The sequence below is a fragment of the Candoia aspera genome, chromosome 6, assembly GCF_035149785.1.
Source record: "Candoia aspera isolate rCanAsp1 chromosome 6, rCanAsp1.hap2, whole genome shotgun sequence".
Lineage (NCBI taxonomy): Eukaryota > Metazoa > Chordata > Lepidosauria > Squamata > Boidae > Candoia > Candoia aspera.
In genome coordinates, this window is record NC_086158.1 from 5,487,503 (window position 1) to 5,503,863 (window position 16,361).

Below are 16,361 nucleotides of genomic sequence, written 5' to 3' on the forward strand. Positions count from 1 at the left end.
TTTTTTTTCCTTTGCATTTGCATTAACACAGCAAAGCAAAACAGGTTTTGGTTCCAGATAGTGTTTCATCACAGCATCTCAACTAAACAGGCCAAATTCCTTTCTCTTTCTTCTCCATCCTTTCTTACTGATAAATAGCCAAGAAGCAGCGATAAAAAACATGAAGCAATGTAGAGCCAACAGATAATATAGTAGTCAGAAATTGCGAAGCAAAATTTCTTTTCTACAAGCAAAGCAAAGCTTTCTTCTTCTGGTAAAGTCTAACATGTCATGTTTGCAGTCTAGAATGTTGGCTAACTCTGAGCACTGGTGCTTCTATTCTGTATTCCTAGTTTGTACTTAGAAATAAATAAAGGGCTTAATTGCGTTGGCTGGCATTTTTCTCCCTTGGGCTGCAAGTTACTTTCTCTGGTTGGCAAGATGTGGCCTCCCTGTTTTCTGGCTTCCCAGAAGCCATCAGCACAGGGTACATTTGTGCCATGTGGGTCTTTGGACCCTTCCTTCACAATCAAATCAAGAGTTTTGCCTGAGGCGGCCCCAGAAACAGCAAACAGTCAACAGCCAATGCTGCCTAGAGACCGTGCTGGTCTGCCACTCAAAGCACTGCCGTCTCTTCTCTTTCTTCTTTCTGGAAGACTTATTTAAATCAACAGCTTTCTCCTCCTTTGCCAGCTCAGTAATAGCCATCTTTTCTTATGGCATAGTTTATGAAAACATGTTATCTCTTCCATGCTCAAGGTTGCCAGAAACTAGAAAGAACAATACGTCTCTCTGGGTTTACTGTATATGTGACAGGTTAACCTAGAACCATGGGTGACTGTATGCTTTCACACACACACGCACAAAGGACATGAAAAACTAATACATTTATGCCCAAACACCCCAACCACAAATGCCCCTAGATGACAAGCAAAGGACTATTATCTCTCACTACATGTGGGATGGCTGAGTATGATGCATCCATTTATATTTTCTAAGACTGGAAGTAGCACTGCTGTCATCTTTCTTTGCAGTATACTTTCTCCCATGTTTTTCTTTTTTTAAAAAGAGGGTAGAAAGATTAGTGAGTGTCAAAGGAGATGCCCACAGAGACATAAGTACTTAGGGAGCCATGGTCAACATTTGTGGGAATAACACCACCACCACCCCAACCAAATCTTGATTAACACCATTTACTGCACTAGCAAACAATTTACCAAATCTTCTTTTGTCTTCTCTGGAACAATTACAAGTTATGGGCTTCCTTATACTCTATTAGCCAAGGGTTGCATTCACATTTGCTCAGGGCTAGGATAGAAGGCAAAAAGCTCTGATGTTGTTCCTGGGGTCTGTGGGAGCCCCTCTCCCAGCTTGGGAGTCACAGCCCCAAGTGCCCCTACCACCACTGGGACCACTTCGGCCTTTACTTCCCACATCCTCTCTAGTTCTTCCTTCAGGCCCTGGCACTTCTCCAGCTTCTCATACTCCTTCCTGATGTTGCTGTCACTTGGCACCACTACATCTATCACCACCACTGTCTTCTGGTCCGTGTCTACTACCACAATGCCTGGTTGATTGGCCAGTACCTGCCTGCCTGTCTGGATCTGGAAGTCCCACAGGACGTTAGTCCTGTTATTCTCCACGACCTTCTGTGGAATCTCCATCTGGACTTGGGATGTACACAATGCCAGCTACTTGGCTGTGCCATTCAGTATGTGCTGTTCTTGCCTGCATCTTATACCCTGCCAGTATGTGCTGGACTGTCTCTGAGGCCTCTCTGCACAGTCTGCGCCTCGGGTCCTGTCTAGTGTGGTAGACCCCTGCATCTGTGGATCTGGCACTTATTGCCTGTTCTTGTGCTGCTATGATCAGTATCTCAGTACTGTCTTTTAGTACAGCCTTTTCCAGCCACTGGTAGGATTTCCCAAAGTCAGCCACTTCAGCTACAGTATCTGTTGATGGTATATCCCATGCAGGGTCTTGTCTTGCCATGGCACTTCCTCTGCTTGATCTTCCTTCCATGTCTGCTGCTGCCTCAGGCATTCTCTCAGCAGCTCATCTTTGGGTGCCATCTTTCTGATGTACCCTGGATGCTCTTTAGTCCAGGACAGTGGCTTTGACACTCACCAGACTCTGCCTGCCCTCTTTCCACCTGGTGTACAGTCTCTGGGTGTTGGACTTGGGGTGGAAACCTGTGTACATTGAGAGGAGCTTCCGGGTCTTCACATTGGCAGCCTCCATGTCCTCCTTTGGTCAGCTCAACAAATTTAGTAACTCTTCACCACCTAAAGGGTGAAACAGATATGTCTGCATCCCATGTTCCATCCTTTATCTATAAGCAAATCCATAAAACATCAACTTTTCAATCCTGGTGTCAGAAAAAAATTCCATAAAGGGTTGCCAGAACATTGCAAAAAAAAAAAAAGTCTTATTTTAACCTTGATCAAATAAACCAACTTTATATTCCTTCCTTTTACTTCTAACAGGCTTGCTCTTTAATTCAATCAAATATTGTCGTAGGATTTGATTTCTCTTCAATTCTTCTTTATTCTATCACACATATTTCATCAAGTCTTTAACAAGCCTCTTTTGTAGATCCAATAAGAAAACATCCCCTGAGTGGGGGAGATGGGCGGTAATAAAAATATGATAAATAAATAAATAAATAAATAAATAAATAAATAAAATTTTTTTTCCAGGTCATTCTCTTGGTTTATCATTTGTATTTCCCTTTTAATTTTTAAAATTTTGGCCAGTTTCTTTTGTATATCCAGTAAAGCATTCTTTTCCAAATCATTCTCTTGACCTGTCATTTGTAGTTCCACATTCTGTACTTTCTCTATCATATCAAATGAAATTTGTTCCACATCTGTCATTCCTTCATTAACATCTTTTAGATATGGTCTATCCATAGAAGCAGATATCTATTACTGACAGTGTTGATATTGTCGTTACTATCTTCTGGTTCCATTCTTCAAAGATCTCCTTTAATATTTCCAATGTTATAACGTTTTGTTATCATTCTGTATGTCATCAGGCTTTGTATTTTTTTTTCTTTTCCTTAAAACTTTTAGTCCTTTCTAGTGTCCAGTTTATAAAATCATCACTTATCTTTTGTTATGACTTGCAATTGCCAGAATAACCAAAATAAGTTTATTTCCCAAGAGAAGTTGTTTATTTTTTTTATAGTTCATTCCAAAATCTTATAGTAAAGGTTAGTATTCCAAATTTATCTGGTCCTTTAATCTATTTATAACTTTCTTAGATCAAAATCTTATTTAGCTTTTTGCTGTTTATTTCAAATTCTTTAAGTTCTTAAGCTTGTAATTAATTTTTCTTTGTTCAGAGGTGAAGATAAACTCACTCAATGAAGACATTTCAAACCTGTCATTCTGAAGATCTCTAATAGCTTTAGAATAGTTGACAGGCAATTTCCAAAAGTGATTAGAAAGTGAGGTTTGAGAACTTATTTTCCTTTAAAAGGATCTGCCACAGTTGCCAGCAAGATGGCTGATCCCGTCATCTCCCGGCACTCAAACCCACAGAAAACCACTGTCCTGTGGTCTCCTTGTGAGGAGCAGCCGTCTAGCACACGTGTGGGCTATCTTCCATCCTCTCCTTATCCGGAGAGGTTCTAGGAACTGGTCTACTCACCTGTTCCTTGGTCTTTGCTGTAGTCATTGGCTTTGCTTTGGCAGAGTTTCTTCAGTTTATCATAACTCTCCTGGAAGTCCCAACTACAGAGCATTCTCAAAGAGTCAGAATATATAGAAGTATTTCAGCTTGGATTTAGATCGGACATGGGGTGAAAATAGCATTGGTTCTTCTGCATTGTGGTCTGGATATGGGAAGTGCTCCACTCCTGGTTTTTTTTCCCCCCAGATGTCTGTGTGGTGAATGATGCAATCAACTATGGTATGCTCCTATACCTCCTGTGAGGGTTGGGTGTTGGGGGCATAATGTTTCAGTGCTTTCACTCCTACCTGAGTTGGTGGCAGTGGGGGAAGAGAGGTTGGCCTGGTGGCCATCACTTGCAGAATCCTTTAGGATTCAGTGATTTCCCTTTGATACTTAACTGATAAAGAGGACATCTACCAGTTCAGGGGAAGATTCCATCAGTAAGCTGATGACACTAAGGTATATATTTCTAAACTGGCCCAATCTAGTGATGCTGTGGAAGTCTCAAACCAGTGTTTGGAGGCTCTTCAATTCTGTATTGGAACCAAAAAAGCTGAATTTGTGGTCAAATAAATTGGAGTTACTGTTTATGCAAAAGGGGTCTCTGTAAATAACTCTTGAAAATGTGGTGCTCCCCCATTCAAAGAAGGAGGTAGCAAATTGGGAGTCTTCCTAACTTCATGGCTACTGATAGGTTGACAGATGCTGTGGCCGGTGAGTCTTTGCCCAGATTTGGATGGTGTGCTAATTATGGCCCAGTTGGTGGGACACCCTAGCCTGTGATGGAATATGGATTTGATTGAAAACTGGGAAGGACATCTCAGAAGAGATATCTTAGTCCTGGGAAAATAGAAAATATGAAAAAGAGACTCAACACAACTTACCCTTGATTATGTTAAGTGTAAGTTGAAGTAGAGGGGAACAGTAACAGGCTTTCCAGATTCTGTTATCATGCCCTAACTGCATTAAAGTATATTGTTGTTTCGTCTGTACAGATTAATATTGGATTTTTTTAGGCCCAGGCATATGTTATGCATTATGATGATCATCATCATCTTAGGTATCTATTGCTGTATGATGTTTTGAAAGTTTTAATCTTCTATGTGCCACCCAGGGTCATGGTTATGCAATGGGTAGTTATGCAATGGGTATGATAAATAAATAAACAAACAAACAAACAAACAAACAAATAGATAAATAAATAAATAAATAAATAAATAAGAAAGCAAGCAAGCAAGCCAAGGCTTCTAGCAACTCCTGTTTCCTGACCTTGCCTACCTTTGAAAGGATGACTAACCACAGTGACTAAAGTTTTTATTACCACCCACCTGAATTACTGCAATGTGCCCTATTTTATTTATTTATTTATTTATTTATTACTCAAATTTTGTTACCACCCATCTACCCCAAGAGGGACTTTACAATAAAATTCATACCACAACAATAAACATTAAAATCCGATAAAAATAAACAAATTACCAATATAAAATACAATATAAATAAATATAAAATCCAAGTGGCTCTGAGGCGCCAATCTGGTGGGAGGGGCTCTGACGCGCAAGCCACCCCCAAGAATGGCTACCCCCCTTCCCGCCCCAAGCGAGACCGCAGAGCCAAGTCTTCAGGGCCTTCCTGAAGGTCAGGAGCGATGGGGCCTGCCTCACCTCATTTGAAGATCACTTGGAAACAGCACAACATGTTTTCCTGGGTCAGTCAGAGGCCTCCTGCCTACATTTGCACAGCATGCTAAACTTGATTAGTTTTAATCTTGATTGCTCTTTTGTGGTTTAATATGTCACTCAGCCTAGGCTTTAGTTATTTCATGTGTTGTAGAAATCCAGAAAAGGGATTAATTTAATAACCAGGTTCAGTATATTAAGATTCCTGGCTATACTGAGATGTAGGGTGTTTATATAAGGTGAAAGGCAGGCTATAATTTTTTTTTAATCCAGAAGAATGTAATGACAAATCACATCAACACTGTTGCCAGAAAACTTCAGGGTTGCAATCACCAAGAACCAAGCTTGACTTGAGGGAGTACTTCTTTATCACTCAGTCCTCTCAATGCTAAATATATCAAATTACTTCCATCTTTCTTTGTAGGAATTTCTGCTCTCCTGAGCAGCCTCATTGCCACATCCATGCAGCTGCTTTGCCATGTTTTCCTCTTATCTCTGAGTTAGCAGGAAATCATGGCGCCCTAAACCTTGCTGTTCCCACAGTGAGTCATTATCATGTCCCCAAAACAGGTCTATGCTGCATTACTCTCCATACACCTTTAACATGCAAAATTCCAATGTGCAACATTCTAAGGGTCATGATTAGTAGTTCCTTCAGCTGAAATTCCTGCTCTGCATGTTGTCATCCAGGATGTGAAAGGTCTCTTCCACTTGGTGTGCACAGTGTTTTAGTTATTCCACACAATCCATTTTTTCCCATTGTACCATCCACCTGTTTGACTTATTGACTGCTAGATGGCATCAAAGAGTTAGGTTTTTGTATCTATAGGCCGCCATCTAGTGGTCATCTGGCTAGGTGCAGCTGAGATGCAGCCAATGGAGACATGCTGCTGAAGATCTGGGAAATGGCTTTAACCTGGGGAATCTGAGTGGAATCTGTAACATAACCTAAGAACATAATGTGAAGAGAGGAAGTGAGCTGCCAGGGCTTCCCTGGGAGCAGCTGTCACTGGGAAGGAATTCTTTGCTAGGCAAGCTATAGAAGGACTACAGCTAAGCTCTTGCCATTACACTTTCAATTACTTGTGTTAAGTCAGGCATGGGCTGATGAATTTCAGGGCTTCACACTCTCCAACCCATTAAAAAAAGAAATTAAAGGGGCTCTGAAAGACAGAGTTCTGAGCATCTCTGCAACTCAGAAGTGGACTAAGGAGTGAGTGAAGAGGTCAGGGGCCAGACTGAAGTGGGTGGTCCCACAGGAAACCAGCAGAATGAACTGGAGCTACAACATTGCCAGCATGGAGCACATCATTTTAGGCCACCATCTTGATGCATGTCAACACACCCTCCATTGCTTGCACACAGCATTTTGAGGTGGGACATTAGAGAAAACATCAGAATGTGGCACCTTAAGCTGTTCTTAGGTTATCTCAGCTGGGGGAGGACACTGAGAAACAGGAAGATGCAGGCAGAACTGTGCTTGGAAAATGGGTAGTGGGCTATTTTACCCCAGAATAAGAAGGCAATGTGGATTTACCCTTAGTTCCTGGTCTCATTACTATCCCTGTTGCCCTTCTCTGAATCCCTTGTGTGAATCCTGTATGGGGTCCACAACTGGACATGATATTTGGGGTGGAGCTTGGCCAATGAAGAATTGTTTTTTTCTTTTTCTTTTTTCTACATCTTACTGGCAAGCACATCCAGCTTGGTAGTTTTCCAAGGATTCAGAAATACAATTGACAAAATTCTTCAGCTATACTGTCTGGGAATTCTGGAAATTGTAGTCCCAGCCTATCTGGAAGGAAGCAGTGGGAAAGGCTGGTATATGGTAAGCACAGGTTTGCTCACTTCCTCAGTGTAAACAACAGAGGTCCTGGACTACTAACTGGGCTCATATTTTGCACCAAGGCCTTATTTACTTTAGTGGTGTACTGAATAATTATACAAACAGCAGGGTTTGCATCATGTGCCGCTCCAAATCCAATACATTGCATTATGATTTAATGTAATGTGTGAACTCAACCTCTGACTTAGGCTGTAACTGTTAAATGGAAAGCACTTTTAAGAAACTCAATGGGACTTATTTCTCATTGGGACATGTGTGCTACCTCATTCCAGTAAGTGGCAGCATGCATGTTCTGATCTGGCCTGGGAAGCTATGTATAATAGGCCTAGTTAATACTTGGCTGGGAGACAGCCTAGGAATTCCAGGGATGTAACTGAGACTTCAAAATTGTCCTGCAAGTGGCAATGGAAAATCACCTCCACCTTGTGGCCAAGAAATCGACCTAGATAAATCAATGTCTACATTTGCTTCAGACAAAGCAGTTATTCCCTTTCTGATTGATGAAAGCACTATCTGCGTATTCATCCTCTGAAATCCATTTAATTTTGTAGTGGCTGTTGTGTGAAAGTGATTTTGTAAAAGTAGAAAACTGTCAGGAAGAGGGAGGGAGTGGTTATACACCTCTACTTCCACAGGCATGGGGAGTCCTTCCTTGCCTTGCTTATGAACTGCAGCTAAACCATCTCAGAAGTGACTTCTGGGTCAACCTCCAATTTCTGAATTACACCTGATGGGCTGAATTGGGTGTCACTAAGTCTGCCCACTGGCAAGAAATTCCCAAGCTCTCAGGGAAGGACTTTTTGCAGCTATCCTGTGTTTTTTCATTGGAGATGCCAATTATTGCTGCACATACATGTCTCTGTTGTCATCTGCTACTGAACTATTCCACCCCATCATTACATGCCTCCAACAGGGATGGACATTTAATTTTATTTTTTCATGGCAGCTGATTTGCACACATTGTAAACCAAAAGCCCATTCTTTGGTCCTGCAAGATGGTATGGTTGGATTCAAACAACATACTTTACCTGGTAACTGGATTCTCCATTTGCTGGATTTGCACATACTCTGAATGATAAAACAACCACCTGGGTTGAATTTGCACAAAGTGATAAGCCACTACAAAAACATCACTCAAATAAAAATTACCTAAAGATAACTATCTTACAGTGTTCAGCAAATAAATCTTCTGAGCCTTTACTTGAGCTAGTTAAACATGTTGCGTAAACACAGCCTGTATATATGTGAGTCAGCTCACTATTATCTTCATCATGCCTGGAAACTATTTTGAAGTTGCATTGCAAATATCTGATCTAGAAAGAGCCTTTTAAGTGGCTTTGTTAAATAAGTACTTGTTTATTAAATACTCACTTGCTGCCACTGAAATGACATTGTAAGCTTTAGCTCAGGTTATAAAGAATCAGAGAAGTTTTCACAGGGAACTACAGCTCGAAACAAATTGACTTGTGTGATGTATTTTTCTTGGTACATAAGAGAATTATGATATTCAAGGCAGGATTATGCAACATGCTGCAAAGGAGGAAATCCCCAGTGTGTTTCTTGCCTTTGATGAGCTATTTCTTGGCATCTTTTCAGCTATATTCCATGCTGGCTCTAATGCTGTGGAGAGCTCCAAAAATTGCAATAGGAGAGAATATCTGTAGCTCAGGGTTGAACTGTGGAGTGCTTGGTGCTGTCTGAGTGTGGTTGTTTCATTAGCCATTAGCCAAACATTTCATTGGCCAAGTAGGTACATTGGACACTGATGATGTTACCTAGTTGGGTAATGAAATGCCTGCAAGCAAACAACCAAGCTCAGAAAGCACCAAGCACTCCACAGTTCAACCCTGAGCTACAGATATTCTATTCTATTGGAATTTTTTTTATGCAGCATGATCCAAGGGAGGAAATCCACAGTGTGTTTCTTGCCTTTAATGAGCTATTTCTTGGCATCTTTTCAACTACATTCCATGCTGGCTCTAATGCTGTGGAGAGCTCCAAAAGGTCTTGGAATAAATGGACCCTGCTGGAGTCCAGAAGGATTTTCTTCACATCCTTGTCAATTCTTTATTTTTATTTTATTGATACACACCTTTTCAGCCAAGAAGTGTCACTCAAGGCAGTTGAGAACAATAAAAGTAAAATTAAGAGCATGCACGTGTGCACACACACACACTAACACAGCCTTAACAGTCCACACCCAATTGAGCCACAAATCATCTTACTGATCAAAGTTTTGCCTGAATCACTTTTTCTGATACTGGTGGGACAATAACAGAAAGGTAGGCAGCCTAATCTATTTAAGCAGAGAGTTCCAAAGCCTGAGAAACATTGCAGAGAAAAAATTCTCTCTTTCCCCCAAATGTGTATCCAGTGGTGTTGGGGCCAAGGGAAAAGATATATATCCTTTCCCTTGGCCCCAACATATACATACATACATACATTCATTCATACATATATATAAAATTCCCTTCTCACCCATATGAGTGGTATGTGTCTTCCTGAACCTCAGGTCCCCTACCAGAGGCCTGGGAGTTTGAGGGTTCTGCGCAGGATCTCAGCTGCTCCTAGCACAGCACTCTTCTGGACAGAGAGCTGTGATGTTGTTCCTGGGGTCTGTGGGAGCCCCTCCCCCAGCTTGGGGGAGTGGGAGTCCCTCCCCCACTACGTCTATCACCACCGCTGTCATCTGGTCCTTGTCTACTACCACAATGTCTGGTTGATTGGCCAGGACCTGCCTGTCTTTCTGTATCTGGAAGTCCCACAGGATCTTAGCCCTGTCATTCTTCACAACCTTCTGTGGAATCTCACATCTGGATTTGGGAGGGTCTAGCCCATATGCTGTGCAGATGTTCCTGTATATAATGCCAGCTACTTGGTTGTGCTCATGCGACAAGCTGGCCTTGAGGAATCCAAGGCTGGAGTTAAAATCTCTGGAAGAAACATTAACAATCTCAGATATGCAGATGATACCACTTAGATGGCTGAAAGTGAAGAGGAACTGAGGAGCCTTATGATGAAGGTGGAAGAAGAAAGTGCAAAAGCTGGTTTGCAGCTAAACCTCAAAAAAACCAAGATTATGGCAACCAGCTTGATTGATAACTGGCAAATAGAGGGAGAAAATGTAGAAGCAGTGAAAGACTTTGTATTCCTAGGTGCAAAGATTACTGCAGATGCTGACTGCAGTCAGGAAATCAGAAGACGCTTAATCCTTGGGAGAAGAGCAATGACAAATCTCGATAAAATAGTTAAGAGCAGAGACATCACACTGACAACAAAGCCCCGCATAGTTAAAGCAATGGTGTTCCCTGTAGTAACATATGGGTGCGAGAGCTGGACCATAAGGAAGGCTGAGCGAAGGAAGATCGATGCTTTTGAACTGTGGTGTTGGAGGAAAATTCTGAGAGTGCCTTGGACTGCAAGAAGATCAAACCAGTCCATCCTCCAGGAAATAAAGCCAGACTGCTCACTTGAGGGAATGATATTAAAGGCAAAACTGAAATACTTTGGCCACATAATGAGAAGACAGGACACCCTGGAGAAGATGCTGATGCTAGGGAGAGTGGAGGGCAAAAGGAAGAGGGGCCGACCAAGGGCAAGATGGATGGATGATATTCTAGAGGTGACGGACTCGTCCCTGGGGGAGCTGGGGGTGTTGACAACCGACAGGAAGCTCTGGCGTGGGCTGGTCCATGAAGTCACGAAGAGTCGGAAGCGACTAAACGAATAAACAACAACAAACTTGGTTGTGCTATTCAGTGTATGCTGTTCCTGCCTGCATCTTACACCCTGCCACTGTGTGTTGGGCTGTCTCTGAGGCCTCTCTGCACAGTCTGCACCTTGGGTCCTGTCTAGTGTGGTAGACCCCTGCTTCTATGGATCTGGTGCTTAGTGCCTGTTCTTGTGCTGCTCTGATCAGTGCCTCAGTGCTGTCTTTTAGTCCAGCCCTTTCTAGCCACTGGTAGGATTTTCCAAAGTCAGCCACCTCAGCTATCAGTCGATGGTACATCTCCTGCAGGGTCTTGTCTTGCCATGGCACTTCCATTTTTTTTTTTATCATATGGCATAGCAGTTCAGTGTTCATGCTGTTTTTCTTACTGGGAAATCCTTGTGAGGTCCAGAAGCCAGATGTGTAGACTATTTAGCCATGACAAGTCTACAAGGAGGCTAATCTACATTGCACCGAGTTGGGCTGAGAGAGAGTGACTGGCCCAAGGTCACCCAGCTGGCTTTCACATCTAAGGCAAGACTAGAACTCTCAGTCTCCTGGTTTCTAGCCCAGAACCTTAACCACTAGACCAAACTGGCTCATATCAAGCACTTCCTCTGCTTGATATGGATATGTATGGATATTGCTGGGTCGTTTGTGGTTGTTTCTTCATAGTCAAGCTGAACAGTTAATGTTGGCACTCACAGTTGATTCTCCAAGTTTATACCAGGTAAACTTCCCCCAAGAGAGTTCTTTGCCACTGTTACCTTCAAAAAAGAACTGTTTATGGCTGCATGCTGTCCCAAAGAATGGGACATTTTTGCAGGTTCTATCCAGAAGTCCTCCAGATCACACTATAACACTTGTACAGTGTGCAACAGTTTTGCATGAAAGACTCACACCTGCGTGGTGAAAACAAAGTAACTGATATATTAAAATGCTCCTCCCCCTGCACTAGTGGGACATTGCTTTTATTGCCACGGCTTGGCCAAGAGCTTGTCCTTGAAGTTCTTCATACATGCTGTGTCTAGTGAAGTAGCTTCTATCAAGGTTGTATTTCTTCTGGGCTGCAAATGTTTTCCACAAAGTCAGCGAACAGCTTTTAATCTCTTTCTCTCTCTCTCTGTTCACAACTCATCATCTTGAATCCCAACGCTACACTCTTTTTGTGGAATTATTTCAAAAGAGAAAAGGCCAATATTATTATGATTCTATTGTTGGTGATGATGATGATGATGATGATGTCATCTTGGGAGGGCCACAAACATAGTGCTGGGTGAGGCCAGATTAAGCAATGTCCAGACTTAAACTATGTGAAGCTTGAAGCTGCAAAACGCTAAAAAATATATTATAGCAAAAGAATAATAAAAAATAGATAATAAGGATTTTTCCTATATATACTTCATGAAGATGCAAAACAAAAACAAAAACAAAAAACCCCCAAAGCCTTAAGAATCTTATAAAAACAGTTATCTTGCAAATTCATCATGATTTCTTACTTACAATTTTCAAAGATGCTAATGTTCAAAACCACAGGAGCTGCAAAACCATTTATGTGGGATGGCACTACAATTGGACTAGAAGGTCTCCGAAGTCTCTTTCAACTCATTGATTGTATTGTGTTAGGCACATTTTATGACAGCTTCAGTCATGGATAGCTTAGGACACTCTGTGCTTGAAACAATGGTCTGTGCATCATATAGCACCCTGTATCCAGGTCCTCCTTCAGCCTACCAGAATGTTTCCCTCTGGAATTTTGAAGCCAATTTAGTGGCCTGCTAGAACCACTGAAATGGAGCAGAGCTTATAACACAGCTGAGAAGCTGACACAGAAAAAGAAAATTATCTTAGATAGCTTCAGTGAGCATGTCAGAGAAACACAGGTTATTGATCTTACACATTCAGCCCTCCCAAGCATAAAGAATTACACACTTAGACAGATTAGGTTAAGATAAGTAAAAGAATTTCTTACTGACTTTATTCTTTGTTGCTTCTGTTACATCCATCTTGGTGGAAAAGATGAAGTTCCTTTGTTCTTCTTTTCTTTCTAAATACTTAGTTTGCCCTAAACTCTCAGCCCTACAGCTGCCAAGAGCTGCATGGAAGAAAGGGGCAGAATCCTTCATCAAGGCCCAAGCACATGGCCTTGATGAATGGAGAGCAGCATGCTTGCTTCTCCCTGGGTGGAAGAAGGGGAAAGAGAGAAAGAGAAAGTGGGAGTGGCAACAAACAGCTTCCTCAGAGTTGCATTGTGGGACAACTCAATTTACATGCTAATGAGGCATGCTGGATTTGCCAGGACTTCCAACAAATTTAACATCATCTCTTAAAACAACATTACCTAAGTTTATCATCATAGTATAAACCACATACTCTCAATGATATTTACTTTCTCTTCATTTGACATTAAATCATTCAATATTCAGAAGCCCCTCATAGTGTTCGTCCCTAAGCTGTTAAGCTGTAGCCTCTTTAGCTTGTTCCAAAATCCAGCACCGGTGTTGGGAGTCACACATGGCTATGGTCTGAAGTTTCCTGAGCCTTGATGTAAGAGAAGGAAAGGAAGATGGGAAGTTACAAGGCAAGAAGCTAGAATGGAAGGTTTATTATTAAGCTGAAACTGTGTAAGAATAATATATATTCTAATAATGTATATCTCTTTTTTCCAAACTGCAGCTTGCAAAGCAATATGGGAATATTTATTCTTTGTGGGTAGGGAATTATCATGCTATAATCCTCTCTGGATACCAAGCTGTGAAAGAAGGATTGATTGACCATTCAGAAGCCTTTGCTGATCGTCCGCTCACACCTTTTGTTTTAGCTGTTTTCAAAAATAGAGGTAAGCCACAGTCAAAACTGTAGGATATTACTGTTATACTGTACCACTCAAAACCAATGTGGCTAACAATCAGGGTTTGAATTAAAGTATCTGGAGATTAGAGAAGGCTATTCTACAGAAACATGAAAAGTAGCACAAGTTTTCTCTGACCATTCTACCTGCTGGCCAGTTTTGCCAGCCACTTCTAGAAGTGCCATTACCCTGCATTTATTAACTACATATGTTATGAGGCAAAGAGAGTGTCACATCATCTATTTGGTAGAGCTTACATAAATCAAGAAAAGTGATAGGAAATTATTCTTAAAAGGAAGGTTATATGGTGTTTTATACGAGGAGCCACTCCATGGAACATGGGGCTCTTGATAGACTCAAATCAAGGCACAGCATATCTTATATGAAAATTAAGAAGCAACTTGAAAATATAGCCAGCCATTTTACAATATTAATATTATATTAATATTATTGAATCAAATTATCCATTCAGTTGTATCCAACCCTTGGTGATTCCATAAGCCATCTCTCTCCATGATTTCCGATCTTGTGATTAATATTATATATTGTTTTAATTTCAGAGATATTTTATATATCCTATCAGAAGGAGTCTGTCTGAATACTTTAAAATAGAGCTAGTGGCCCACCATGAGGTCAGCTATGACCTCAAACCTCTCACATAATCAGGGTGAACTTCTTTATCTTATCTTTGTAACAATTAAGGCTTTCTATAATATTAAAGGCCAAGATTTTCTATGGCTTTTTCTAGGTAGAGAAACATGATTTTTCCCTCTCTTGATTGCATTTTTTGAATCCTACACTCATCATCATCATCATCATCAACATCAACATCATCATCATCTATTAAATGTATATGCCACCTGATTCCCAGTGTCTCTGGGTAGTTCAAAGGATAAAGTAGGGATTGGATTCTTATTTATTTATTTATTTCTCATATTCCTGTGCTGCCCGTCTCGCAAGCAACTCTGCGCGGATTACAATTCAGTTAAAATAACAAGAAATGTAAAACATACAGTTAAAACAAATACATCATAGAAATATAAATATGAAATATAAAATATAGAAAAATATTTAAAATTTATATAAAATATAAGTTCCTCGGAGTCACATCATGGCACCAACCACCCTATGATTGTCTATCCCCCCTCCCACCCCAAGCAAGGTGGCAAAGGCAGTTTTTCACCCCCTTTTGGAAGGCCAGGAGATTGGGGGCCTGCCTCATCTCTGGGGGTAATGTGTTCCACAGGGTGGGGGCCACAACATAGAAGGCCCTCTTCCTGGACCCTGCCAATCAACAATATCTCATGGACAGTGTCTGTAGCATGCCCTCTCTGCCTGACAGGGTGTGACGGGTTGATGCAATGGGGGTGAGCGGTCCCTCAGGTAACCTGGACCCATACCATGTAGGGCTTTAAAGGTGATAACCAACACCTTGAATTGGACCCAGAAGCAAACTGGCACCCAATGCAGCCTGTGCAGCAAAAGTGTTATATGCGCCATCTTGGGGCTCCTAAAACTGCTCACGTGGCTGCATTCTGAACCAGCTGTAGCTTCCGGATGCTCTTCAAGTGTAGCCCCATGTAGAGCATGTTGCAATAGTCTGTACAGGATATGACTAGGACATGAGTGACTCACCGGAGGGCCTCCTGATCCAGGAAAGGGTGTAGCTGGTGCACAACACAAAGGCCTCCTGATCCAGGAAAGGTGGCGACAACTGCCACCTGCTCTTTGAGCAGGAGTCGTGAATCCAGGAGAACCCCCAGGTTCTGCTCTGGGTCTGCCTGTGGCAGTACAACTCCATCCAGAGCCAAAGATGGTAAGTTCCTGGATGCCAAGAAGCCCCCAACCCACAGCTACTCCATCTTACCAGGGTACAGCTGAAGCCTGTTGTTCCCCATCCAGACCCCTACAGCCTCCAGGCACTGAGAGAGGGTGGTCACAGCATCACTTAAGTCACCTGGGAAGGAGATGTATAATTGGGTATCATCAGCATATTGATGATAGCTCATCCTATGGTGACAGATGATCTCACCCAGTGGTCATGTAGATGTTAAAAAGGAGTGGAGAGAGTACTGAACCCTGAGGCACCCTGCAAAGGAGGGGCTGTGGGCCAGATCTCTCACTCCCTATCAACACCTCTTGGGATCAGCCCTGAAGGAAGGAGGTGAACCAGCACAAAACCGCGTCACCCACCCATGACTCCCAGAATCAACACAAAATTATGATGGTCGATGGTATTGAAAGCCACAGAGAGGTCAAGAAGAGCAAGGATGGATGCATTGCACCCATCCTGCTCTCGCCAGAGATCATCCAAAAGTGCGATGGAAATATGCTGTTTCCATCCCATATCCAGGCCTGAAACCTGACTGAAAAGGGTCCAGATAATCTGTTTCATCCAGGATCCTTTGGAGTTGCAATACCACCACTTTCTCAACTACCTTCCCTAAAAAGGGGAGGTGGGAGACTGGATGAAAATTGTCCAGTACGGTGGGATCCAGCGTCATCAGTGAAAAACCGGCATCCGAAAGTATATGAAGGAACAGAACATTACAGTGATATTTTCTAGGCTATCAACCCTAATATCTTTCTATTAATTTTGGTGAGCAATAATTTCTGATT

General features: G+C 41.9%; 2 protein-coding genes across 2 annotated transcripts in view; one reads left to right on the forward strand and one right to left on the reverse strand.

Annotated features, from left to right (window-relative positions):
* The window catches only part of ABCC5 (ATP binding cassette subfamily C member 5), a 528,771-nt gene that overhangs the window by 387,504 nt on the left and 124,906 nt on the right, over nt 1-16,361 (reverse strand). The window lies entirely within an intron of this gene.
* The window catches only part of LOC134499608 (cytochrome P450 2J2-like), a 163,213-nt gene that overhangs the window by 3,281 nt on the left and 143,571 nt on the right, over nt 1-16,361 (forward strand). Inside the window, exon 2 of the mRNA XM_063306333.1 lies at nt 13,568-13,730. Within this exon, the coding sequence (XP_063162403.1) occupies nt 13,568-13,730 (163 nt within the window). The remainder of the gene's footprint in view (nt 1-13,567; nt 13,731-16,361) is intronic.